The following is a 26,146-nucleotide window of genomic DNA, read 5'->3' on the forward strand; positions in this document are numbered from 1 at the left end:
AACAAGCTCAAAGATTTCCATTTAGATCTATAAAATATAGGGTGAACAGGCAGGACCGGCCCCTGGCCAAGTTCGCGCCCTAAGCGGGATCATGATTTTGCCCCTTCTCCCCACGTAAAACACAGATAGCAGCAACAATGTAAAAATAAATAACAAATCTCCTTCTTAACTTTTTCCAACAGTTGTTCCACAAAGCACACTACATATGGAAGATACCCACTCTCTTCGCCAGTCATGCCTTTCATCCTGTAGATGCCTTTATGCAGGGACTCCCATACCGCATCTACCCTTTCCTCTTCCCTCTCCACAAAGTGCTCTACTTGCTACTGTACGTTTTTGTCAACATCTGGACCATTTCTATCCATGATGGCGACTATCGTGTTCCAAGGGATCGTCTAGGAGGCTCCTACAGTACAGGCACCCCTCAGGTTTAAAGGGGAAGGGTCCTCATGATTTGATCAGGAAACATGGAGGTGACAAAATGAAAGAGAAAGGGCAAGTGAATGGACACGGTCCGTCACACATAGAGGTCACACACAAGCAGTCAAATCACTATTTTTGTAATGACAGCTCTTCACACTCAGCTGGAAAACATCCTGGCCAATAAGTACCAGTAAATCGTGTACCTGCCGAATGGGCCATTGTAAGATTGCATAAAGCAGGTGACTGCCTCTGAATCCCTGCTGCACCATGTTCGGGTATTTAAATAATTTTTAAGATTGCTTTTAATATTTAACTATTTCACTATCTAATATTTAACTAATCCTGTCTGGAGGATAAGACGCTGTTGCAGCTCTCGCCTTTTCTCAGACTTGGAGAAACACAAGCTCCCATTGGGGTTGCCAGATGGGAAATTAAGTTATGCTGTACTGTCGCTTGATAATTATCGTATTTTGAGCCAAACTACCGTACAAACTAAAACCAACTAAAAAAAACACAGCAAATTTAAAAACAAAACCATTATATGTGCAAATAGGTAAATGAACTAGAGGCTTCGTTATTTGAACTAAACAATATTTTTTTCTTTGAAGTGTTTTTATGCTAATGTTCAACACCACTTGAACACTTCCGAAGGCAAAAGCCTTAAACAGATTAAATCATTCCCTGAAACTTAGCGTCAAACAACCAGACAGACTGATAAAGTTGTTTGGTTTGCTAAGCAGATTTTTTTTTCCTTTAGTAATTTGCTTCGGTTCTGAACTCATGTTTGCTCATCTTCGCTTTTTGTGGCGGTGCTGGAGCAGCTAATTGAGCCAATCGGCAGCGCTGCTGATGTGATTGACAGAGAGGAGGAGCCAACCAGGTAGGAGAGAAAACCTTTGGTGATGTGCGCGTTAATAAAAACATCAAAACATGATGTACGTGTCAAAACTATGGCGTATTGGCTCTTAGATATCGTAGATCGTACAGACCCCCAAAACTATGGTATGAATACGATAATTATGGTATGTCTGGCAACACAGGCTCCCATTGAGCAAAAGGTCACAGCTGCGCGCTCATTGGTGAACGTCACACGAGGCAATAGACATGATTGGGGCTCGTCCTTATTAGTCAAGTCCACAACCTTCCAGTACAGTTTCGGAAAGGAGCAAACACACAAGGTACTGTACAGCTGCAGCACGTCTGTGTCTGCTAGTTTATTTGAACTTGTAAATCTGCGTGAAATTATTCGATTGGGAAATAGATTCAGGCAAAACTGGGAAGCATTGACTTGATATATTTACCAGAAAGACGTTGTGTTAATCATTACTGACAGGCTAATCTTGTATTGTACAAGTATGCATTGAAATAAAATATAATATGGTGGATTTAAAATATGGAGTGCAAATGTATTTAGAGAAGCTTGGAGGTTTTCATTTAGATCTATAAAATATATGGTGAACACATTATAGTTTTCTTCATTGCTTTTTGTGAGACTTAGACCATCACTGGTTGATGGCATCTTTACTGAAGTGTACTGCCAACTAGTATGTACAAATACATTATGTACAACAATGATATTCTGTTGTTCAGAACTATTAATATGTGCATTACCTGTTTTTATGAAATAAACAGGCTATTGTCACATGTCACACATATTTGGCTTCTGAGAGCTGTGTTCTGACAGCAAGTCAATGTCCCTGTGTGTTCCAGGTTCAACCATGGATCTCGTGCTGAACGTTGCAGACTTTTACGTCCTCACCCCGTACGTGTACCCCACATCGTGGCCTGAGGACGGGGCTCTGCGGCAGATCATCAGCCTGATGGTGGTGACGAACCTTGGAGCTGCAGTCCTGTATCTGGGCCTGGGGGCCATCAGCTACTATTTCATCTTTGACCATGATCTGATGAAACACCCACAGTTCTTAGAGGTAGATCCAATCGTATTTTATGATTGACTTAGTAGTACATCAAAGTAATATGTAATGATGTCTTAGAACAGTGTGTACCTGACCTGCTGCAGACAAGTTGGTTGTTTCCGCCATGATTCCGGACGTTTTTTTTCTTACATTACAGAATCAGGTTCGTAGAGAGATCCAATATGCTCTTACGTCTCTTCCCTGGATCAGCATCCCCACGGTAGCTTTGTTTTTTGCTGAAGTCAGAGGCTACAGCAAACTGTACGACAACGTCAATGAATTTCCACTGGGTACGTTTAACATCATCCCCAGCTGTTATGGAATGTTAATATTGACATCAGGTGCTTGGTGGTGACATTGTGTGTTTGGTTTAGGTTGGCCTGGTCTTTTCCTGAGTATGATCTCCTATGTGGTTTTCACTGACATGTGTATCTACTGCATCCATCGCTGTCTACATCACAAACTTACCTATAAGGTGAGCACCACTGGGTTTTGTTGTTTAAATGTAAATTTACTTCGTATTCAGCAATTTTGGATTCATTGCTTTGAAAAACAGATAGCAGCAACAATGTGAAAATAAAATCTCCTTCTGCTCTTTTTCCAACAGCTGTTTCACAAAGCACACCACATGTGGAAGATCCCCTCTCCCTTCGCCAGCCATGCCCTTCATCCTGTAGATGCCTTTGTGCAGGGGCTCCCATACCACATCTACCCCTTCCTCTTCCCTCTCCACAAAGTGCTCTACTTGCTGGTGTATGTTTTTGTCAACATCTGGGCTATTTCTCTCCATGATGGTGACTATCGTGTTCCCAGGGTCCTGACCACTGTCATCTGTGGCTCGGCTCACCACGCTGACCACCACCTCTTCTTCAACTATAATTATGGCCAGTATTTTGCACTGTGGGATCGTCTGGGAGGCTCCTACAGGCACCCCTCAGGTTTAATGGGGAAGGGTCCCAATGATTTGATCAGGAAACTTCAAGCAGAGGGAAAGTTAGGATGTGAGAGAATGAAAGGTAAAGGGCAATTGAACGGACACAGTTCGAGAGAAGTCACACACAAGGAGGAGTAACGACTGGTTAAATATTATAATGTATACTCGTTAAGTATTTTTGTAATGACGCTGAGTGACAGCTGAGTGTGCAGACACTCACACACAGCTGGAAAGAAAAAACTCATGAGTCCTGTTCTGTTAATTCATGCCCACATTTGTAGCAGTTTTGTTTTTACTAATTCCAGCAACTCAAGGGTTAGCCTAATTGTAAAAGACCTCAGGTCAGTTATGAGAGTCTTCCTAGGATCTTGGTCCATCATAGTCATGACATCATTTCCTTTTTCTCTTCTATTTGCTGAGTCAGCTGATTATGCATTAAATTCTTAGTTTAGTTTAATTTAGTTATTTTGTTGTTTGTTCTTTATTAAAACATGATTGATAACAAATGCTATTTTATATTGGGGTTTTTTCTGTCTTCATCTCTATGTTCTTGTTTTACAGCTGTAAAATACAATAAAAAGCTAATTGTGCCATATAAATCAGTAGTCACTGCAGATTTGCCGATTGATTTATCGGTGTTATAGTCAGGTTATGAAATGATTGATGGTCGATAGTAGGTCGAAAAACAAAGACTTTGTTCACTGCACCTTAACATTGATAAAGATGGTTGAGATGAGGACACTTGTTCATTCAGTGATACTATACTTAAGCACTATCACCACAATTGGTACAAGCTGTAGCGTCACTTCCTGCGAGTGGGCGTGTCTTAAACTGTCAACTAACCGAAGAAAAACTAACACAAGAGCGTATGTGGTTCTGGAGGCGGTGAGTGCAATTGTGTCATATACAAGTTGCAGTTTTTACAAACTTTGTGGTAATTTTACTTTTTTTAAAAAGGAAAACAAGTGTCTAATAGAACACAAACCCAAAACAACATCATCCATGTTTACAAAATAAGTGGCAACAAGGGCAAAGATAACGTTATTTGAGCTTGTTTTTCCCTGATTGTCTTCTCTCCACAAAGGAGAGTGTCTGACATATGTTTATCAGAGCTTTTTTGAATGATGTTGTTGGGCTGGACTGAGCCCAAACCACCAGGTGTTCACTGTTTTCCCTTGTGCTTCTCAGCAACCAGCTATCACTATACCATCCCTTTGTCAGTCATGTAAAAGTTCTCACCTCCACTGATCCACTGATAATGTTCAAAATCCACCTGTTGCTTTTTATTGTACGTTTGTTTGTGCAGTTATCTCATGTGATTTTGTCTCATCAGGGAGGAGGCATGTGATCTGATGGATTGCTGAGAGCAGGCTTTCCTTTGGTCTCTGCCACATCAGAGGGTAAGCATCACAGGATCCGTGTAACAAAAAACTGTCTGTGACAGAAACGTCAGATCAGCTCCGGACGCAACGCACGTTCATTTGGCAAACAAACCACCTCAGGTGGGCTGAGTTTATAATTATTAGATCCAGGTTGTCTGAAACTGATAGTACTGATCTAAGTTGAAGAGAGACGGTGAGTCCTGGGCAAAAGACAAGGCCCATTCATCATCATCAATCATTATTCAATCATATTCCTAATACAACTGTCTGTATTACAATGCCGGTAATTTTATCAGTAATTTGTGTGTAATTGCTTATATCATATCCAAGTAACAGAGATTTGAAATTATGACGAGCCACACAGGCAGACAGACTCAAAATGACTCGAGTGTAAGTAGGATCAGGAGTCTCAGCGTCACCACAAAGTGCAGTAGTGTTAACTGTGCACCTGCTCGTGTCAGTGCTGAGTTCCCGCTCACGTTTCTGCTCCTGTGCCATGTCTGTTATTCAGTGATGGTGATGGGCTATTTTTAGAGCTCTTTATCAAATACACAGTGGAACTTTAACCCCTGTGGACAAAGTGAAAGGGCTGTAATGTGGATGACAGTGGTCTGACGCTGGTTGACAGAAGCAGCCGTGTCAAGTCCTGTACAGTTTTCTTCTGTTATTCCAGCTGCTCATTTGTTTAAGATTTGGCCTAGGCAACAAACTTAGACTTAGGTATGAGAGAATTAGAATTGTGCTGCTGCCAAGTCCTCCAGGATCTCCTGTCAAAGGTAAGATACAGGTGGCGACTGTGCTAAGTGAGCAACGACATCATTCACAGAGGATCAAAGTGTAACGATTTTGATGTGTTCACCTGCAGATCGCCTCTTCTTGCCCAGTATACTGGTTCTGAATGACTGTGGAATCAGTAAAGCTGGGGACAAGTCAGACATTGCAACGACTGGGGAGAGGTGAGTGTTTCATTTAACTGATCCTGAGTATGATCTTGTGTATCTACTCGATTTATCGCTTTCTACATCACAAACTTATCTATAAGGTGACCAGGAAACTTCAAGCAGAGGGAAAATTAGGTGACAAAGTGAAAGGGAAAAGGGCAAGTGAATGGACATGGTCGGAGAGACGTCGCACACAAGGAGGAGTAATGACTGGTCAGAACATTAAGTATTGTTACATTGACAGCTCCCCACACTGAGCTGGAAAACATCCTGGACAAGAAGTAAATCCTGTATCTGCCAAATGAGCCTTTGCAAGATTTGGGATTTTGCAAAGAAGGTGGCTGCCTCTAAATCCATGTTATTACACATGCTTTGGGACTGCTCCATGTGCAGAAGTACCAGTCATGTCAATGCTACTCTGAGTGACAGAAACAAATGACTGAATCGGAGTGTGACTTCAGGGTTCACATCAGGGTCGGACTCACAAGAACTGACTTTGAGGAAAGCTTCAACAAGTAGTTCAGCTTCTGGAACTCATGAAAAAGTGACTTATTTAAGGGAAAATATTTGTGTCTCCCAACAGCTTCGGTCAACTTAATTTTCCTCTTAAATATTTGTTTTCTGCGTTTGCCACTGTTGACTCTGAGCAACCAGCTGACTAGTAAGAGTTAGAATAATTACTGAAGTCCATAGAAAAGAATTGTGCTGTATTCAAACTGTTAAAAATGTCAGTGATACTGCACCACAGATTTTCACTTAAAATTTCATTTTAATCAATGCTAATTGTAAAATTTTATGGATGATATATTGTATAAAATATATTTTTGCACTTTAATTAAACTGTGTGACCGTTATTGTTGTACATCCTTTGGCTAATTACATTAGCTTTAATGTCATCTTGAGCTAATACATCATATGGATGGAAATAAATGTACCATGACATTTCTTTCTGTTGCATATCAATTATAGCTCATTCTCACCCTGTTCAGGTATTTAAATCATCGTTAAGATGAACTTAAAGCACCTTTCTCTTATTTGTAACTATTGTACAAACAGTTATAACTTGGTCCTAAACAATAACATACTCCCCAAAAAAACATTTTATAGTTTGATATTTCTGTTATATGAAAATACTGTAGCAGCTTTGGCCATTGTAAAACTCCAGGTCCGTCCTCTAGCAGCACAGTATCTCATGGTCTTCGTCAGGTAAATGATTCCACCAATTTGTCATGGAAATATCATTTGAGAGTACAGCCGTGTCTAGATGCTTCCAGAGTCTTTTGTTTTAACAGACAAACTCATTTGTTAATTGTTTTAATGCTAAAGTTTGATTTGAGCTAAGAGAAAATTACTTTAAGTGTTCTCAGAGACTGAGCTCCAGCTGAGCAAGCTCCATCTGTTGTTGATGACCATTTTTTGTGGTTTAAAGCTCTGGAAAATGTTTGTGGAACTGAATGTGGGATTATTTAATCAAATTAGACCAATGCATAAGCATTTGAAGAATATACTATATATACTTCATCATCTACACATAGGCTTCCAACATATAAAAAGCATTCAAAAGCATTTACATACAAAATTAACCAGCAAAACATAACAAAGCATCCTGTTCAGCAAACATGAAGTATACAACTATACAAGCAGGCTGTTTGCTTCAGTAGATATGATTAGGCAGATAACAGTCAGCCTTTCTACACACGCTGATGTCTGAGGAGGCGGACGGCCTCATGCAGCCTTGACGTGTCAGTAATGGAGATCATGTCAGCAGAAAAAGAGGGGCATCCAGAGGAACGAGCGCATGGCTGCGCCCGCTGCCATCCCTGCCAGTAATCCCATAGCCAGGTTCTCTGCCACGCCGTCAAACGGGTCCCTCTGAACGATAACCTGGTGCGTGCCTTAAGCAAGAAATGGAAGTCAGACACATAACATTCACTCACTAACTGATATTTAACTATTTCACTTAAATAATAAATAAAATGAATCTGATTAAGGACCCTCTGTGTCTTGGGCATGGTAGGAGTCATCATATGGGTCGTACATGAACAGCTTCAACAGAGGAACAGACCATGGTTTTTAACACTGGTGGACAAACACTTGTTTGTGAGTGAACATCTGTTTCACTAAAGGTACTGTACTTCCAGATCTACTGTACTGGGAGCCATCAGGCATCAAAAGAGGTTGCTAACCTCAACTACCTGTTTAATTCACATTCTAACTAATCTCATCATCATTCATCACTATACACTGCATTCAGGTGTGTAGCATGCAGTCCCATGAGGTTATGTGTAATGGACTTGAGTTCCTGTGTTGTACCTCCACACTCCAGGCCAGAATGGACATCTACGTATCTTGTCACGAGGCTGATGCGCTGCTCCACCTCTCGCCTGACCGATCGATCTATCACACAAGTGAAAAAACAACAGTGCAGATTTGAGTCTGTCAGACCTCTATATTGTACAGTCTAACAGAAGTAGGTCAGAACCCTTGATATGTGCTTTATTACTTATATAAAATAAACAGCCTATCGTCACATGTCACACATATCTGGCTTCTGAGAGCTATATTCTGACAGCAGGTCAATGTCTCTTTGTTTTCCAGGTTCAACCATGGATCTCGTGCTGAACGTTGCCAACCATTACAGTACGTCCTCACCCCGGGGCCATCAGCTACTATTTTATCTTTGACCATAATCTGATGAAGCACCCACAGTTCTTAGAGGTAGATCCTAATCACATTTAATGACTTAGTAGTACATCAGAGAAATGTGTAATGATGTGTTAGAACAGTGTGCACTAGTACAAGTGAACACCATGTCCACTATAATTACTGGATTTGTATGTTTTGTTTACTTTTGTAATACCTTGGAAGACGTCCAGACACTGGTGAACTCATTCAAGAGTTTGGACAAATGATAATATGTCTTAGAACAGTGTGTACTACTATAAGTGAACACCGCATTCGTAAGTTTTTAGTTGTTGAGCTCTGTGGCAACCTATGCAACCATTAAACCCTTCATTACAGTCTGAGATTTAAACACTGTTTATTTAGTAATTTCTAAGTATATATTTATTCTTTTCATCATAGAATCCGGTTCATAGGGAGATCAAATATGCTCTAATGTCTCTTCCGTAGATCAACTTCCCCACAATAGCTTTGTTTTCTGCGAATGTAAGAGGCTACAGCAAACTGTATGACAACATCAGTGATTCTCCACTGGATAGGTTGGCCGACAACGTCAACAGGTTTCAATTGTTATGTTATGTTAATATTGGCAGCAGGTGCTTGCTGGTGACATTGTGTGTTTGTTTTAGGTTGGCCTGGTCTTTTCCTGAGTTTGAGCTTTTAACTAGATTACTAATTAGATTCATTGCTGCAGAAAACAAATTGCAGCAATGTGAAAATAAAATCTCCTGCTCTTATTCCAACAGCTGTTTCACAAACCACAACACCGCCAGCCATGCCCTTCATCCTGTAGATGCCTTTGTGCAGGAACTCCCATACAACATCTACACTTTCCTCTTCCCTCTCCACAAAGTGCTCTACTTTCTGCTGTGTGTTTTTGTCAACATCTGGACCATCTCTATCCATGATGGCAACTATTGTTTTCCAAGGGGTCTGACTGCTGTCATCAGTGGCTCAGCTCACCACACTGACCACCACCTCTTCTTTGACTACAATTATGGCCAGTACTTTGCACTGTGGAATAATCTGGGAGGTTCCTACAGGCACCCCTCAGGTTTAATGGGGAAGGGTCCCCATGATTTGATCAGGAAACTTCCAGCAGAGGGAAAGTTAGAAGGGTCTTATTTTGACATTTGACTTAATATATTACTGTATATATACAGTACTTATAGTACAGTATATTAGTACTGTATATATACAGTACTAATAATCCTGTCTGGAGGCTAACATGCTGTCCCAGCTCTCGCTTGTTGTCAGACTTCAACACTCTAAAAAGTGCTGGGTTATTTCTGTAACCACATTTATGGGTTATTTGTGCTGGGTCACAATTCTGGGTTATTTGATAAACTGTGAACATATTGTTGGGTTGTTCATGCTGGGTCAAATGCCTTTAGACAATCTGAACCACTATTTGGGTTAATGTGACCAGCGTATGGGTCAAATATTTTCCCGCTCTTCCATCTTTCTAGAACTTTCTACAGACATCTTCTGACTCCTGCGGTTAGAAGCCGTAACTGGACAGCATATAGAGAGCAATAGTAAGTAAAATAAAGTAAAAACATAATGGAGGAAAGTCAGATGGGAAATAAACAAACTTAGTGGAGGATAAACAAAAAGTATGATTAAAGCTATGTAACGTGCTTAACCTTCTATATTATTATAGGAAAAGAGTTGATGCAGATTAACTACTTTGAGGGGCATTGACCGAGTGGCTGCTGGACACCTGGTAGAGAGAGTTAAAGGTGAGCAACAAAGGTTTATCATCCAGCTTCATCTCATATACAGTGGAAAGTGCACTGTAGCCGAATATTAGACACTTAGATGTCTCACTAATCTTTATACTGTATGTGTAATCATCAGGTGGGGAGCAACCTGATGGAATCAACCAGTCCTACAAAATCTGGGCCACAAGGATGAAACTTCCCAGGCTTTCTGTATTTGTGACTGAGTCATTCCTGGAGGCTGTTTTTGAATGATCTTTCGGTTTTTCGAAGTGAACTACAATAAACAAAGAGTTTCACCAGTACCTAGTGTACTGTATTAAAGGACAAGGAATCGCTGAGGTGCAAGGAAAGTATTTTAATTTAAGTTGTACTTTATTATTTTCGTATACTGTATTTAGATTTTGAAGGAAAAAATTAAATAAAATATTTGTTCAAATGAAATTAAATACTCAGATTACTTTCTTGGTATTGTGTTGTCTGTTGTTGCAATGTTGAGTATTATTGTTATTAATGTTACTGTTATTATATTTGTATATATTTGATTAGATTTACAGCTTAGGCAAGCCTGTCTTTGAAGGGTTTTATTCATTCTTGTTCTGGTTCTGTTCATTGGCAACTGGACTTGCTGTTTCTTCTTGTAAATGTTTCATTTTTCAATCAAAAGGCTTCTTCATTTCTGAACTTCATTTCTCCAGACTTGATGAAGTCTATTGTTTGGATGGTTACATGTCTTTAAGAAGAAATAGCAAGTCCAGTTGCCAATGAACAGAACATTTGGGGTGTAGGTAATGACATAGCATATGGGTGATATTTAACCTAGCTATACATTTAATTTTGACTCATCAAATGGGTAAAATAAAACACAGGTCATATTTAACAAAACAATAAGGTTAATTTGACTTATCAGGTTGGGTCACAAAAACAACCCAGCATGCTGGATTAAAATAATCCTGGGTCAAAACAACCCAACATGTGTTCTGTCCAATAGTGACCCAGCAGCTGGGTTACGGTTGGGTTATTTTTTAACCCAGCATTTTTTAGGGTGTAGGATCACAAGCTCCTATTGATCCGAAGGTCACAGCTGCATGCTCATTGGTTGACCGTCACAGGAGGCAATAAACCAGACGTTACTTATTCATAGCTGGTCCTCATTTGTCAAGTCTGCATTGATCCAATTCAGTTTTGGGTACGAGCGAACACAAAAGGTACAGCAGCATTTGCTTATTGTAGACCATAAATATTTTGTCACACACATCTGTGTCTGATAGTTTATTTAGCTTTTTATAAACTTGTATTGCTAGATAAGATTATTGGATGGGAAAGTGTCATCAAGTAAAACTGGGAAACACTGACCTAATTTGTACAGTATATTTTACAGTATTGACTTTGTTAAAGATAGGATAGGATAGGACTTTATTAAGACAGAGTTAATCCTTACTGACAGTAAGGGGAAGGCTGGCTAATGACATCTTTAGATTTACTTTATCCCAGCTGTGAGAGGTTATTGCCTCCTAGTAGTATAATAATAATAATAGTATGCACAAACACATTATGTACAACAATGAAACTCTGTTTTTCGCGTGCCTTATTGTTTATATTAAATAAGCCTATCGTCACATGCACATATTTGGCTTCTGAAAGCTGTGTTTTGACAGCAAGTCAAAAATGTGTGTTCCAGGTTCAACCATGGATCTTGTGCTGAATGTTGCCGACTATTACGTCCTCACCCCGTACGTGTACCCCACATCGTGGCCTGAGGACGGGGCTCTGCGGCAGATCATCAGCCTGTTGGTGGTGACGAACCTTGGAGCTGCAGTCCTGTACCTGAGCCTGGGGGCCCTCAGCTACTATTTCATCTTTGACCATGATCTGATGAAGCACCCACACTTCTTAGAGGTAGATTCTTATCGAGTTTATAAACACAGTTTCCAATATAATTACTGTTTTTTTTACTATTATGGTATTATTATGGCATTATGCAAAAATCAAAGACTTACAGTATTCTTTCTTTCTTTCTTTCTTTCTTTCTTTCTTTCTTTCTTTCTTTCTTTCTTTCTTTCTTTCTTTCTTTCTTTCTTTCTTTCTTTCTTTCTTTCTTTCTTTCTTTCTTTCTTTCTTTCTTTCTTTCTTTCTTTCTTTCTTTCTTTCTTTCATCATAGAATCAGGTTCGTAGGGAAATCAAATATGCTCTAATGTCTCTTCCGTGGATCAACTTCCCCACGGTAGTTTTGTTTTCTGCTAAAGTTAGAGGCTACAGCAAACTGTACGACAGCATCAGTGATTCTCCACTGGGTAGGTAGGCCGACAACGCCAACAGGCTCCAGTTGTTATATGATGTTAATATTGGCAGCAGGGACTTGCTGGTGACATTGTGCCTTTATTTTAGGCTGGCCTGGTCTTTTCCTGAGTTTGACCTTCTACGTGTTTTTCACTGACATGTGTTTCTACTGCATCCATCGCATTCTACATTACAAACTTATGTATAAGGTGAGCACAGCTGTGTTGTGTTGTTAGGGGAACTTATGAAAAATTTTTAGGTTTGGCCCTGCAATTCATAAATACTACTATTACCGTAATTTAGTCTGTTTGGAACTATTTCATAGATAAATGTATTATATCTACAATGTGGTGCAATGTAGTGCTAATAATGTTAGTATTAGTTCTCTCCAGGTTCTCCTGCTTCCTCCCACCAGCCAGAAACATGCATTAGGTTTATAGGTCACTCTAAATTGCCCGTTGGTGTGAGTGTGTGTGTGAATAGTTGTCTGTCTGTGTGTGTTTCCCTGCAATGGACTGGCGACCTGTCCAGCGTGTACCCTGCCTCTTGACCGTAGATAGCTGGGATAGGCTCTAGCACCCTCTCAACCCCGCATGGGATGGATGGATGGATGGTTGGATGTTAGTATTAATTAAGATGGTCTCTGTGGGCCTTTCAAAGTTCGTAGGCCCTTAGAAACGTCCTAAACCCCCGCCACACCCCCACGCCAACTGCGCCCGAGTTAGTAAGGACAAACTTTTAGTTGACCAAATGACCTTCCAACCCACCGTGTACTCAAATTTTTTTTCAATTCATTGCTGTAAAATACAGATAGCAGCAACAACCTGAAAATAAAATCTCTTTCTGCTCTTTTTCCAACAGCTGTTTCACAAACCACACCACATGTGGAAGATCCCCACTCCCTTCGCCAGCCAAGCCATTCATCCAGTAGATGCCTTTTTGCAAGGACTCCCATACCACATCTACCCTTTATTCTTCCCTCTCCACAAAGTGCTCTACTTGCTGCTGTATGTTTTTGCCAACATCTGGGCCGTCTCTATCCATGATGGTGACTATCGTATTCCCAGGGGTCTGACTGCTGTCATCAGTGGCTCGGCTCACCACGCTGACCACCACCTCTTCTTTAACTATAATTATGGCCAGTACTTTACACTGTGGGATCGTCTGGGAGGCTCCTACAGGCACCCCTCGGGTTTAATGGGGAAGGGTCCTCATGATTTGATCAGGAAACTTCAAGCAGAGGGAAAGTTAGGAGGTGACGAAATAAAAGGGAAAAGGCAAGTGAATGGACACAGTTGGGGGGAAGTCACACACAAGGAGGACTAACAAGCAGTCAAATCATAAGTATTTTTGTAATGACAGCTCCCCACACGCAGCTGGAAAACATCCTGGACAATAAGTAAATCGCATACCTCCAAAATGAGCCACTCCTAGATTTGAGACTTCCTAAATCAGTTGGCTACCTCTAAATCAATGTTATTACACATATGCTTTGAATTGCTACATTTGTAGACGTATCAGTCATGTCAATAAAAACAAAAGTACAAGAACAAGGTAAAGTAATTATAAGCAATTACTCTGAAGGTTGAGTCATGTCAACAGGATTTCTTCTTTTCAGTAGAAACGTTTCACCACGCATCCAGGTGACTTTGTCTATGGGCGTTGTGCTTGTTATAAGAACAAAGCCTGGGGGTGAGTAGGTGTGAACTCTCAATCTCCTCCTCCATCGTTACATAGTCGATGGATTTGTCCTTTCTGTTGGACTTGTGAAGTAGTCTTGATCTTCTTTGGAATAAATGAAAGGCCAGCATGACAAATGGAAAACAGATTGTGTCTGAGGCCGCCTGCTCTGTTGAGGGAGGGTGCGTTAATTTGTACATGTAGCGCTTCCCTCATCCCTTTCTAAACCCACTTGTCCTCTGTCCAGACTGTGAACTATTACCTTCAAACAGGTGACCCTTTTCATTCAGATGGAGATACACCGCTGAGACTGGGCCTGATGTGTTGTTTTCGGTGTAGTGGCTGTTTGGTTTCACCGATGTACTGTATAGCTCTGAGCACTCTTCACTGCACTGGGCTACATAAACTACAGTATGTTTCTCTTCTTATGTTTTGGGATCTGATCCTTTGGGTGAACAAGTTTCTAAATGAGTGTATTAGTGGGTTTGAAATAAACAGGTAAACAGGATTTAGGTAATCACATTAGCTTTAATCTCAGCTTGAGCTAATACATCATTTATGTTGCATATTAATCACAGTTCAAGTTCTCACCCTGTTCAGGTATTTAAATCATCATTAGAATGAGATTGATGCACCTTTGCTCTAATTTCTGGTTACATATTCGCATAAACAATAGAAATACTCTTGAAAGTTAAATTAATCATAAATACATACATTAAAATCATGCTGTTCCAAAAAACATTGTATAGTTTAATATGTCTTTTTTGTTGTATTTCTGCAGCAACAAAAGCATTTACATACAAAATTACCCAGCAAAACATAACAAAGCATCCTGTTCAGCAAACATGAAGTATACAACTATACAAGCAGGCTGTTTGCTTCAGTAGATATGATTAGGCAGATAACAGTCAGCCTTTCTACACATGCTGATGTCTGAGGAGGCGGACGGCCTCATGCAGCCTTGACGTGTCAGTAATGGAGATCATGTCAGCAGAAAAAGAGGGGCATCCAGAGGAACGAGCGCATGGCTGCGCCCGCTGCCATCCCTGCCAGTAATCCCATAGCCAGGTTCTCTGCCACGCCGTCAAACGGGTCCCTCTGAACGATAACCTGGTGCGTGCCTTAAGCAAGAAATGGAAGTCAGACACATAGCATTCTCTCACTGATATTTCACTTTAATAATCCATAATTTGTAGTGTACCTGGTCCAGTTCCAGGTGTGATGTACACAGTATTATAACTGTTCAGGGGTACGGCCTGGTAGGAGTCGTCATATGGGTCGTACGTAAATACCTACAACAAAGGAACAGACCACGGCTTTTAACACTGGTGGACAAACACTGAGAGTGAACATCTGTTTCACTAAAGGTACTATAGTTCCAGATCTACTGTACTGGGAGCCTTCGGGAGTCAAAAGAGGTTGCTAACCTCAACTACCTGTTTAAAAGATTAAAAACCTAGATCTGCCACTGAACTCATGACTCACCGGATTTCTCCTGGTCTCCAGCAGAGTCAGCTTCCAGGCTCTGAAAAAGAATGGAAGAGGAATGAAGATCATGGACCCTTTAAAGGGAAAGCAGACGTGTGTCATGAGAGCTCTTACATGGCGTCGTCCTCGCTGTTGGCACACAGGTGGAATGTTGAACTATCTTTAAGCAAAACCACAATGAGGTTTTCCTTGGGGTTGTTCTCTGGTGGTGTCACAGCTACAGGCAGATGAGAAGAACCAATTACTCACTGATTCCAATTTGTACATTTCAGCTACTGTAAGTTACTTTAACAAATATTTCAATTAATGTGTGTCATCCAGGCAAAGTGTGTGTGTAGCATGCAGTCCCACAGGGTTATGTACTGTATAATGGACTGGAGTTCCTGTGTTGTACCTCCACACTCCAGGCCTGAATGGACATCTATGCATGTTGTCTTGAGGCTGATGCGCTGCTCCAGCTCTCGCCTGTTGTCAGACTTGTAGAAACACAAGCTCCCGTCAATCCAAAGGTCACACCAGTTTAGCTTCCAGCGTTTTAGGACAGAAGCTGGAAAAAGAACACAGTGAAATTATTTTATATACATGCTGTTAGAGCATTTATTACCTTATAAATAAAGTGTGTTACATACTTTGTTCACCAGAGGGCACTGACGTTTGTGTTTAGTTCAGACGGTGCTATGGTCACTTTTTTAATAGAAACCACATTTACTGTTTAAAATACGAACATATCAGCTAATGTACATTTACCTGTTTTATTTTTATATGTCAGTTATATTGAAGTCAGCACGAAAAACTCTACTGCTCTCAAACTGGAATTACTTCACATTGTTTTCAGTATTTTTTTTAACATGTTGTCATTATTTTTTTATTTGTTAAACCAGCATCTTACTAATTTAAATGTTTAGGTAATGTACCGTGTATTTGTTTGTTTGTTTGTTAGTTCTGCTTTTTCTTTGCCTGACTAAAAACATATCAGAACATGCCGGATCCTGGCAGACGGCATGGGGCCTAGCTGGAACGCAAAATGATAAATTCAAGCTTCAACCATATCCCAGAGACATTTGTTTTATCTCATTTACTGTAACAATGAAATGCCTGATAATGAAATCACAATTTAAAAATAATTTAGATTACAAAAAAAACTACAGGACATATCTACTCACTTTGTCTCCACAACCAGCCAGACCTCAGGAGGGCCATGTTTCTCAGCTGTGGTCCAATGACGATAATTAGTCCAAACTGAGCAAAAGGTTATGTTTGAATTTCAGAGTCTACCAGTCAAGCAGATCCAGCACCTGGCTGTGGACTCCTGTGTGCCTCTTTATATTCTCTCTGTCCCACAGTGGGTGAGGTACTGGTAGAGTAATCTGGCTTTGGCCAGGACTGAGGTTGACTCAGAGGATCATTCTGGATTAGTGAAGTGTTAGGTCGTGCCTTCTCGTTCAGTCTTCTTCACTCATTCTGGACTGATTTTGTGTCCTGACTTCAACCATGCCTTGTTTATACTCAAAACTACTTGTGAGATGCTCAAGACAAGACCCAAACTCATGAGTCCTGTTCTGTTAATTCATGCCTATATTTTTAGTAGGTTTTTTTTCTTGCTAATCCCAGCACTGAAATAACAACTCAAGGATTAGCCTAATTGCAACAGACCTCAGGTCAGTTATGAGACTCTTCCTAGGATCTTGGTCCATCCTAGTCATGACATCATTTCCTTTTTTAGCCTTATAGAAGGTTCTGTGCTCTTCTGTTTGCTGAGTCAGCTGATTATGTATTCAATTTATAGTTTAGTTTAATTTAGTTATTTTTGTTGTTTGTTCTTTATTAAAACATGATTCATAACAAATGCTATTTTATATTGTTTTTTCATCTCTATGTTCTTGTTTTACAGCTGTGAAATGCAATAAAAAGCTCATTGTGCCATAAACACTGCACATTTGTTCTAACTGATTAATGCGTGTTATAGTCAGGTTATAAAATGATTGATGGTCGATTATATGTAAAACAACAAAGACTTCGTTTACTGCACCTTAACATTGATAAAGATGGTTGAGATGAGGACGCTTGTTGACACTTCAGTGATACTATAGTTCGGCACCATCACCACAATTGGTACAAGCTTTAGCGTCATCTGCTGATTACAGAAGTAACTGCACATAAAATGCATTACATGCAAAGAGTATTTAAGAATTTATTCAGTTGTAAATATATCGATAAGATATTAGGTTCGTTTTTACTATTTTCTATTTGACTGCTACTAAGTGAATTGCTTCTGCAACATTAAAATTATAAAGTTATAATTGTTCTAATCACCTCTTTCGAGTAAACAATCACGCGTTTTATTGACCTCCAACAAACCTTTTTTTATTTTAATGTTTTAAACCTTTATTTGTATTATTTAAAGCAAAAAAACGACTAATTTTGAAGCTTAAGGGCGGAGAAAGGGTATTTAAACTACGTCACTTCCTGCGAGTGGGCGTGTCTTAAACTGTCAACTAACCGAAGAAAAACAACAACAAACACAACAGCGTCTGTGGTTCCGGAGGCGGTGAGTGCAACGGTGTCATATACAGGCGTCAGGTACCGGGTGCAGTGTTTAAAGTTACATGTGTGGTTCGCTTAACGGCTCACGAATTGCACCGAAATCCCACGCTTTAACCGAGGCACGAAGCTGCACGGTCCATGGACGTTGGCAGTATCGTTGCTCCCGTTGAACCGTGAGTCCATAACCTGCGTCTTCTGCGTCTGTCACAGTCGATTTGCAGTTGCGTTAATTAGTCCGTTTGTTGTTGTACATTACGCAACGAGGCCTGGCTCCGGAGCCCCCCCGCCCCCCAACACTGCGTCGAGCTCTGAGGTTAGAGACCCGTTTTTCTCACCTCACCTGCCTGTGTGGTCAAATCTCTTAGTTTACAGTGTGTTCGCCTTTTCCCACATGCATGTGTCCGACCCAGTAACGCGTGTCTCTTTCCTCAAAAGAACGTGAGAAGTTATGAAGTTCGGCATTATAAATACACTGATTTGATATGTATGCTGTTTTTTACAAACCGCAACCATATCTTCGACTCTTATCAGTTTGGTGTCGTTGCTCGTGGCCAGTAGGGGCAGTAGCGAGCACTTTATGGTTAGTTTACTTTTTTTTAAAGGAAAACAAGTGTCTAATAGTACAAAACCCAAGACAACATCATTCATGTTTACAAAAATATAAATTCTCAGACCAAGTGGCAACAAGGGCAAGATAACGTTATTTGAGCTTGTTTTTCCCTGATTGTCTTCTCTTCACAAAGGAGAGTGTCTGACATATGTTTATCAGAGCTTTTTAGAAGGATGTTGTTGGGCTGGACTGAGCCCAAACCACCAGGTGTTCACTGTTTTCCCTTGTGCTTCTCAGCAACCAGCTGTCACTATACCATCCCTTTGTCAGTCACGCTAGGCAGGTTTCACTTCTTTTCATGTGGAGTAAAAGTTCTCACCTCCACTGATCCACTGATAAGAATGTTCAAAATCCACCTGTTTTGTTGTTAACTTTCTTCTCATTGCTGCTTTTTTATGTACGTTTGTTTGTGCAGTTATCTCATTGTGATTTTGTCTCATCAGGGAGGAGGCATGTGATCTGATGGATTGCTGAGAGCAGGCTTTCCTTTGGTCTCTGCCACATCAGAGGTAAGCATCACAGGATCCGTGTAACAAAAAACTGTCTGTGACAGAAACGTCAGATCAGCTCCGGACGCAACGCACGTTCATTTGGCAAACAAACCACCTCAGGTGGGCTGAGTTTATAATTATTAGATCCAGGTTGTCTGAAACTGATAGTACTGATCTAAATTGAAGAGTGACGGTGAGTCCTGGGCAACAGACAAGGCCCATTCAGTGATAATTTGTGATATTATCAGAGGACCATGTTTGCAAGTTTAAATGCGTCAACTCTTCATATCATCAATCGTCATTCAATCATATTCCTAATATAACTGTCTGTAATACAATGTCTGTGATTTTATCAGTACTGTGTAATTGCTTATATCATATCCAAGTAACAGAGATACGAAATTATGATGAGCCACACAGACAGAAAGTAAAAATGACTCCAGTGTAAGTAGGATCAGGAGTCTCAGCGTCACCACAAAGTGCAGTAGTGTTAACTGTGCACCTGCTCGTGTCAGTGCTGAGTTCCCTCTCACGTTTCTGCTCCTGTGCTATGTCTGTTATTCAGTGATGGTGATGGGTTATTTTTAGAGCTCTTTATCAAATACACAGTGGAACTTTAACCCCTGTGGACAAAGTGAAAGGGCTGTAATGTGGATGACAGTGGTCTGACGCTGGTTGACAGAAGCAGCCGTGTCAAGTCCTGTACAGTTTTCTTCTGTTATTCCAGCTGCTCATTTGTTTAAAAAAATATAAGGCTAACAGATTTCTTCCTGTCCTAGGGAACAAACTTAGACTTAGGTATGAGAGAAGCAAAATCCTACAGTAAATGACTTTTTGTCATTTCAACCATAATAGGAATCTAAATAATGTTGCAAATTTTATTGTGTATAAACTGCTTAGGGCTAAAACTATGGAGTCTTCCTCTGATGAAGAGGAGGTGCGTACCTTCGTCCAAGTCGTCAGTGAAAAGTACAACCCAGAGAATTTCCCTTATGGCCAAGGCATAGGAATTGTGCTGCTGCCAAGTCCTCCAGGATCTCCTGTCAAAGGTAAGATACAGGTGGCGACTGTGCTAAGTGAGCAACGACATCATTCACAGAGGATCAAAGTGTAACGATTTTGATGTGTTCACCTGCAGATCGCCTCTTCTTGCCCAGTATACTGGTTCTGAATGACTGTGGAATCAGTAAAGCTGGGGACAAGTCAGACATTGCAACTTTCTGCGCTCATGTGGTGGAGGTGGACCTGTCCCATAATCAGCTTAACGACTGGGGAGAGGTGAGTGTTTCATTCAACTGATCTTGCAGAGAGGCACTCGTTTTAAAAGTTGAAACAGTTGAAACAAATAATCTGAATTGTTTTATTCCTTCGTGTATCCACTTCCACAACAGGCTCTAGAGCTAGGTGAAGTTTACAATCTGATTAGATTGTGAAATTTGTAATTGGAATACGCAAGGTTTAAACAAGCATGTTTGGGACAGGAATAAACGTGTAAGGAGGCATGCTGTGAGGAATGATAACCATTCCAGTATCTGGTGTCTTCTCCTGTGGCTAAAAAATTGTTTGCATGTTCTAAAAGATTTTTAAAGCAGTGGGTCTTTGCTGCTATGTGCAGGTTTATTGATAATTAAAGTTTAAAGAAAACTGACACTAATGACTAAGATGTCTGTTTTAGCTTAGTCATACACAGTAAACATCATGAAATTGTGTGTGTCATGTGATATGATCTAATTACTTATCTAATTCTCCAGATCTGTACGATTGTTTCAAACATCCCCCACCTGGACTTCCTCAATCTGAGCAAGAACCCTCTGAGCGGCGTGGAGCTGGAGCCCAGCATGGCCGACGTTTTCTCCAGAGTCAGACGACTAGTCCTTATCAACACGCACGTCAGCTGGGACACGGTGCACACCCTCACAAGGCACACGCCAGAGTAAGTACGATATCAACTATCTTCACTGCTACTCTGTTACTGCTCAAAACTGTCGACTGCGCAAAACTGTCGACTTCTTCTGGACTAATGTTTGATGAAAACTAAATGCTAAAAGCTGTGCATGCTGTAATAATGTATTGTAACATTCTATTCCCTGTACCTCGACCTACAGACTGGAGGAGCTTTTCCTGTGCCTCAATGACTACACCACAGTGTCAGAATCCCAGACGTCTTGTCTGTCACTGCGCCTGCTTCAGATTACAGAAAACCAGCTGCAAGAATGGGCAGAAGTGAGGAAGTTTGGGTTGATGTACCCCCGTCTGCGCGCACTGGTGCTGGCCAATAACAGTGTGAGCTCTGTGGGAGACAGTAAAGAAACCCTGCAGCGCCTCTTCCCCAGCCTGCGCAGCATCAACCTTAACAACTCAGGTCTGGCACAAGCACCTGTCTGTCAATTACCCTCCTTCAGGCCAATGTCAAATCAAATATTTACTGTGAACCTAAAAGTGCTATCTTTTATTATTAAGGGCTTAGTAGATGGGAGGACATTGAAAGGCTGAATTTCTTCCCTAAACTGGAGGAAGTCAAAGCAAAGGGCATTCCTCTATTACAGCCCTACTCCACCCATGAGAGACGCAGCCTCCTTTTAGCACAGTGAGTCTAAATCTGAGCACATGCATGAAGAACCTTATTACCATTAGCATAGTGGCAGCGTTTTCATGTATTCTACAGTGTGTCTAATTTTCATTCTTCCAAATAGGGTTTCATAGCATTTTTCTGTCTGCAGGCTGCCTTCAGTCAAGGTGTTGAATGGCGGCGCAGTATCGAATGGAGAGAGAGAGGATGCTGAGAGGTTCTTCATAAGGTTCTACCAGGACAGCCTGCAGCAGGATCTGGCTGAAAGGTAATAGCATATATGTGTGTGTTATACACACATGCTTTTATGTCTGACAAGGCTTCATCCGGTTTTAATGATTTTGAACAAAGGAATCAAAGGAATCAAACCCGTGTACACCTGTTAAAATGTGCTGCAACAACATAGCCTTTGTCCTAAATGCAGTTACAGTATGTGATTATAATTTTGGAAAGTCCTCGTAATGGCTGACAACCATCAATTTATTACCTACGTTCTTCGCCGACTGCATTCCACTTAACCTCAGCAGAATGTTCGGGAGGGATTTGCGAAGGAAGGTGTAGTCCCTGACTGGGGGAAACTAACCTTTGGGAGACAATGCCACCAGTCTCTCCCTGCTCAATGAGTCCTTTGTGCAGGGAATTCTCTGATTGGAAAACTGATACAGAAGGTAGCAGGTAGATTTTTTTTATGTATACACCTCTGCTGTCAACCCCAAACCTTAAATTGAGAGATTGAATTGTTCTCTGATGTCACTGTCCGCGTTCTCACAATAAAGACAGTGATCTTCAACATGTTATGATCTATGTACAGAAGTTGTTTTATGTACATTGTACTTCACTGCATTCGACCAAAAGCCTTTAGATGTGTTCATATTACCAGTCGTCATGGCCAAGTCCTTGGGTTGAAGCCAGGTTCTTGGGGCAGGTGTAAGGTTGGGGATCACCGTGACTATACGTGTGTGTTATAGGGGTGTTCGACATGCTCAGTTAGCAGTGAACACACCACTATCCCCTTTCCATTCAAATATATCCTGGTTAACCTGAAAGGTCAGAGCTCTGCCAGGTGGGACACAGAATAGATGCTTTGGCTTTGGGAAACTACTGTACAAACACAGGTCGAACCATAAATCAGAATCATAGTTACTGCTTAATTTGAGTAGTCTCTGACAAGATGCAAAAAAATATCAAGATCAAATACTGTATGAAATCAAAATCAGCGTACCTGTAGCCAGTACAAAGGTAGAGAGGGACAGAAGAGAAAACTCAACATTTTAAGTAGGTAATTTTTCAACCAGGGAACTGTGAGTTGAGAGAATGGGGTAGAATGAAACCCCAACAAAGAAGCTGGTTTGATTGTGGCCTGGATAGTTTTTGTATTTTCTCCAAAAGCTGTTGTTTCTGCTGCCACTCATGCCCATTATCGAGGAATGTGGACTTGTTATCACCTCCAGCTCTGTATGCTTCATTATACCATACCGCATTAAACGAAGCCTTTTATCCAAATAGCTCTTCTCAGAAAGGCGCTCTGTACACTGTGTCGTTAGAGGAGAATTCCCAGGGTGGACCACAAGTTTTGGCCAGAAACCCCAGGCCAGGGGACTGGCTTTGTGGAGGGGTTTTGGGGAGGGAAGGGAAATTGCTTTGATTGGCCCAGCTGTTACAGTAGCCTTGAAAGCATAGGTCTTTTCTCCTGGATTTTATTTAATCGTTCCTAGTCCTTATCTCAAGCACGCATTCCCCTGAGCTCCCTAAGAGCTTTCTCACGGAAAGTAATAGGGAAAGTACTCAGTGTTTCTCTACCTCTTAAGCACACTCAAGGTATGTTTTCTGATACATTTTAGGCTTAGTTTTCATCGGCTAATTAGACATTTATATGAAAAATACTGGTGGAAATGACAGAAATTCTAAGAAAAGACAGAGGGGAAGCAAAAAATGCCACTGGCAGCTGGTAAAAAAGTAAAGTGAAGTTAACACTTTTTAAAAAGACACGATGTTGCTTTTCTCTGTGGTGGGAAGAAGCAACAAAAGAAATGATTACATTTCTTGGTTAGATCAATATTGGATCATCTGTCTCTACATTAACTCATTTTAATGTTTTATCACCGGTATCACATTGTTTTTCTCACCCACTTTTGTTTTAACGAGATATGTAGCTAAGTTTCCCGGTGAGCTAACGTGATCCCTGCTCTTTAGATACCGCGTCCTCGTGTCCAAGTACGGTCAACTGGCCCCGCTGGCAGAGGTGGACCTCAGCCCCCGCTGCACCGTGGTGGATGTCCGCTGGGGTGACAGGGTGGAGGCTGTCAGCCTCAGCTTGGAGCAGACAGTAGTCGAGCTCAAGAGACACCTCAGGGCTCTGCTCCAGCTGCCCACCAACGGCATCAGGCTCTTCTACATCAACCGCGAGATGTGCTCAGTCTTGGGACCGGAGGAGTTAAAGTGCGGCAGCCGGGCCCTTCATTCCTACAGCATCCGAGATGGGGACGAGATACTCGTAGTGCCCAAAGCAAAAAGTGACTGCAGCCAGGGGCCAAGTCAGGGGCCGCTGTGCTTCTAGGGCAAAGTGGATACTTACTGGATACTAAGATTTGATGTTACAGATTTGAATGTCAGGATGCTTGTGCCACCATTGTGACAAATTTGTACAGTAGCAAATACGCACAAAAGGGGTTCTACATTCACATCACAGATTTAATGCTCAGTGTGGCTAAAGCTAAAACTGCAGTTTAATCAAACCATGCTGCAAAGAGTGCTCCAAACAAAACAGTTGCCAATATTATTGCAAAATTGCACAGTTCTAAAACCAAAAAGTATGTTATCTTTGTTAGTTTGATTAGATCGAACATCCCCCAAGTTGTCCGACTGGCTGCTGACCCTTCTGCACCACGCATGTGGCCTAGAATTTGTTTTATTCAAGTTGAACTTAAACGACAAAAGGTGTAATAACACATATATTAGGGTTAAAATGAGACTGTACGAAAACCACCTTCTGAGGTTTGGTTGGAAATTTGTGAGTTTGAATATAATATAAACCTAAATAAATGCAGCCTTATCCTAATTCACGTGTTGGGGAAAAACAACATTTTGTTGTTTTTCCAAACATTTTGAAAGTCTCAAAGACACTTTATTTGATATTTTAGAGATGAATTAGTCAGTGAATTGCCTGATTTAGTTGCATTAGTGTTCATACATCAAACGCTCTTTACCTCTTCCTGTTCTTCCCAGACCAGTTAATTCACATGACTGGTTAAGTATCCTGGGATAACCCCCAGCTGATGCACAAATGCACTGGGGTGTGCAGACCACGGAGCACATGGCTACTGCTCGCCCTCTCAGAAAGACGAGACAAGCCCGAGGTGAGCTTGGGTCCGGGACAGAGAAAAGAAGGGAGTGTTGATGCTCAAGTTACATCAGCTCTTCTAGTTGTCCAGCCTATGAATGGAGCGAAGCCCCATTCAGCTCCCAGAGGTTGCTGAGAAACGCTGAGGCCCCCTCCGTATGGTAACCATACACTGGCCACAGTGTCACGGTCACTTCCGCAGCATTTAGGGTAGAATGCGTCCACCCGACAGACTGGTCCCCCCTCACCCGTTCACCATCTCTCCTTTACATCCGTCTCACAAACCTGACACTTGTGGTCTCTGCTGTTTCACAAGACATGGGGTTGTACACTTTTCCTCTGGGTCACGTTGGCGATGATTACTTTCTCAAACCGGGATGAGAAGTTGTGCAGGTGCCCATGTAGCACTGATTTGGTTTGTTTCTATATCTTCCTGAAATGAACCCCTGATTGTTTCCCAGTGCTGCACAAACATTTACAAATACTATGCTTTGTTCTTATTTTAGAGGTTTTGGAGCTACCGTGATAAAAATGTTTTTCCCTTCTACATTTTTGTACAATTTTACCTACAGTATGTGATGTTCAGCCTTGTGTTACCAGAACCGTGTGTCACAGTCTTTGAGCTGTTTGGATTGTCGACACCTCATGACACATTATTCTTTGTGTAGTTGATAACTGGCGTGTTTTTTTGTCTTGACTGACTTGCATGTTTCAGATTTTGATTGAATGGGTAAATGAGAAATGATGGGATGAGCGTGAACCTGTTTTTGTAGGTTGCTGTACTGGTTTGCGTGTTCTGATATGTGTGATTTAGTGTGTAGTAAATGTGTAATTGCAGGGAGATTAAGATGTTTATAGACATTGGTAAATGTTGACGTTGTAAAAATACCCGCTTCGGTCACCTTCACCTCTGTCAGTAGAACCAAATACAAAGATTACTCACATTATTTACAGGTTTACAGTTTCTCTGTCCTGATTAGTGTAATATTTAATTTATGTCGCATTTGCTTTCTGTACTTGTGTTTGTTGGCATTTTCAGGGGTGAAGTCTGGTTTGCTTTCTGGAGCTCATGATGCAATTTTCTCACCTATACTGTATAATGGTGCTTTCGCATCTCTTAAAGAAATAAATTCTATTTATCTCA

The 26,146-nt window shown here is 41.1% G+C and overlaps 4 protein-coding genes and 1 pseudogene across 9 annotated transcripts; 4 read left to right on the top strand and 1 right to left on the bottom strand.

The window, feature by feature from the left end:
• The first annotated feature begins 1,376 nt into the window (after positions 1 to 1,376).
• Positions 1,377 to 4,662, top strand: LOC114869254 (lathosterol oxidase-like). The gene is made up of 6 exons (XM_029173314.3): positions 1,377 to 1,601; positions 2,134 to 2,351; positions 2,497 to 2,629; positions 2,714 to 2,814; positions 2,947 to 4,158; positions 4,607 to 4,662. The coding sequence occupies exons 2-5, from the start codon at positions 2,142 to 2,144 to the stop codon at positions 3,409 to 3,411; spliced, it is 909 nt and encodes a 302-aa protein (XP_029029147.1). The 5' UTR covers positions 1,377 to 1,601; positions 2,134 to 2,141; the 3' UTR covers positions 3,412 to 4,158; positions 4,607 to 4,662.
• Positions 4,602 to 26,146, top strand: LOC114869252 (tubulin-specific chaperone cofactor E-like protein). 5 transcript variants are annotated; one of them, XM_055514657.1, is made up of 10 exons: positions 18,003 to 18,165; positions 18,257 to 18,305; positions 19,046 to 19,111; positions 19,994 to 20,142; positions 20,232 to 20,371; positions 20,845 to 21,026; positions 21,199 to 21,455; positions 21,554 to 21,680; positions 21,814 to 21,930; positions 23,856 to 26,146. In XM_055514657.1, exons 4-10 carry the CDS (start codon positions 20,004 to 20,006, stop codon positions 24,217 to 24,219), a joined length of 1,326 nt encoding a protein of 441 aa, XP_055370632.1. In that variant the 5' UTR covers positions 18,003 to 18,165; positions 18,257 to 18,305; positions 19,046 to 19,111; positions 19,994 to 20,003; the 3' UTR covers positions 24,220 to 26,146. The 5 variants fall into 5 exon arrangements, with proteins under 5 accessions (XP_055370633.1, XP_055370631.1, XP_029029142.1 ...); XM_055514656.1 differs by lacking the exons at positions 18,003 to 18,165; positions 18,257 to 18,305 and adding an exon at positions 17,887 to 17,996; XM_029173309.3 differs by lacking the exon at positions 18,257 to 18,305 and having other exon boundaries at positions 17,972 to 18,028.
• plekhb1 (pleckstrin homology domain containing B1) lies at positions 7,005 to 17,218 on the bottom strand. Of its 2 annotated transcripts, XM_041073724.2 has the most exons (7): positions 16,612 to 17,218; positions 15,843 to 15,995; positions 15,563 to 15,665; positions 15,446 to 15,485; positions 15,162 to 15,252; positions 7,677 to 7,689; positions 7,005 to 7,466 (listed from the first exon to the last, which is right to left on the bottom strand). In XM_041073724.2, exons 1-7 carry the CDS (start codon positions 16,646 to 16,648, stop codon positions 7,358 to 7,360), a joined length of 546 nt encoding a protein of 181 aa, XP_040929658.1. In that variant the 5' UTR covers positions 16,649 to 17,218; the 3' UTR covers positions 7,005 to 7,357. The 2 variants fall into 2 exon arrangements, with proteins under 2 accessions (XP_040929658.1, XP_029029149.1); XM_029173316.3 differs by lacking the exons at positions 7,005 to 7,466; positions 7,677 to 7,689 and adding an exon at positions 14,664 to 15,081 and having other exon boundaries at positions 16,612 to 17,186.
• Positions 8,203 to 10,448, top strand: LOC114869942 (lathosterol oxidase-like; annotated as a pseudogene).
• Positions 11,681 to 14,488, top strand: LOC114869253 (lathosterol oxidase-like). The gene is made up of 4 exons (XM_029173313.3): positions 11,681 to 11,898; positions 12,162 to 12,294; positions 12,389 to 12,489; positions 13,142 to 14,488. Exons 1-4 carry the CDS (start codon positions 11,689 to 11,691, stop codon positions 13,604 to 13,606), a joined length of 909 nt encoding a protein of 302 aa, XP_029029146.1. The 5' UTR covers positions 11,681 to 11,688; the 3' UTR covers positions 13,607 to 14,488.

This window comes from Betta splendens, chromosome 14 (assembly GCF_900634795.4).
Source record: "Betta splendens chromosome 14, fBetSpl5.4, whole genome shotgun sequence".
Taxonomy (NCBI): domain Eukaryota; kingdom Metazoa; phylum Chordata; class Actinopteri; order Anabantiformes; family Osphronemidae; genus Betta; species Betta splendens.

What these genes read in the sequence shown, in the direction of transcription:
- LOC114869252 (XM_055514658.1), top strand. Translation starts at nt 20,004, where the DNA reads ATGGAGTCTTCCTCTGATGAAGAGGAGGTGCGTACCTTCGTCCAAGTC. An exon ending in CTCACAAGGCACACGCCAGA is followed by an intron (nt 21,027 to 21,198) that starts GTAAGTACGATA and finishes CTCGACCTACAG; the next exon opens with ACTGGAGGAGCTTTTCCTGT. An exon ending in CGCAGCCTCCTTTTAGCACA is followed by an intron (nt 21,681 to 21,813) that starts GTGAGTCTAAAT and finishes TTCTGTCTGCAG; the next exon opens with GCTGCCTTCAGTCAAGGTGT.
- LOC114869254 (XM_029173314.3), top strand. Translation starts at nt 2,142, where the DNA reads ATGGATCTCGTGCTGAACGTTGCAGACTTTTACGTCCTCACCCCGTAC. An exon ending in AACACCCACAGTTCTTAGAG is followed by an intron (nt 2,352 to 2,496) that starts GTAGATCCAATC and finishes CTTACATTACAG; the next exon opens with AATCAGGTTCGTAGAGAGAT. An exon ending in ATCACAAACTTACCTATAAG is followed by an intron (nt 2,815 to 2,946) that starts GTGAGCACCACT and finishes TTTTTCCAACAG; the next exon opens with CTGTTTCACAAAGCACACCA.
- plekhb1 (XM_029173316.3), bottom strand. Translation starts at nt 16,648, where the DNA reads ATGGCCCTCCTGAGGTCTGGCTGGTTGTGGAGACAAA. An exon ending in TGGCTGGTTGTGGAGACAAA is followed by an intron (nt 15,996 to 16,611) that starts GTGAGTAGATAT and finishes TTCTTTTTCCAG; the next exon opens with CTTCTGTCCTAAAACGCTGG. An exon ending in TTCAGGCCTGGAGTGTGGAG is followed by an intron (nt 15,666 to 15,842) that starts GTACAACACAGG and finishes ATCTGCCTGTAG; the next exon opens with CTGTGACACCACCAGAGAAC.
- LOC114869253 (XM_029173313.3), top strand. Translation starts at nt 11,689, where the DNA reads ATGGATCTTGTGCTGAATGTTGCCGACTATTACGTCCTCACCCCGTAC. An exon ending in AGCACCCACACTTCTTAGAG is followed by an intron (nt 11,899 to 12,161) that starts GTAGATTCTTAT and finishes CTTTCATCATAG; the next exon opens with AATCAGGTTCGTAGGGAAAT. An exon ending in CATCAGTGATTCTCCACTGG is followed by an intron (nt 12,295 to 12,388) that starts GTAGGTAGGCCG and finishes CCTTTATTTTAG; the next exon opens with GCTGGCCTGGTCTTTTCCTG.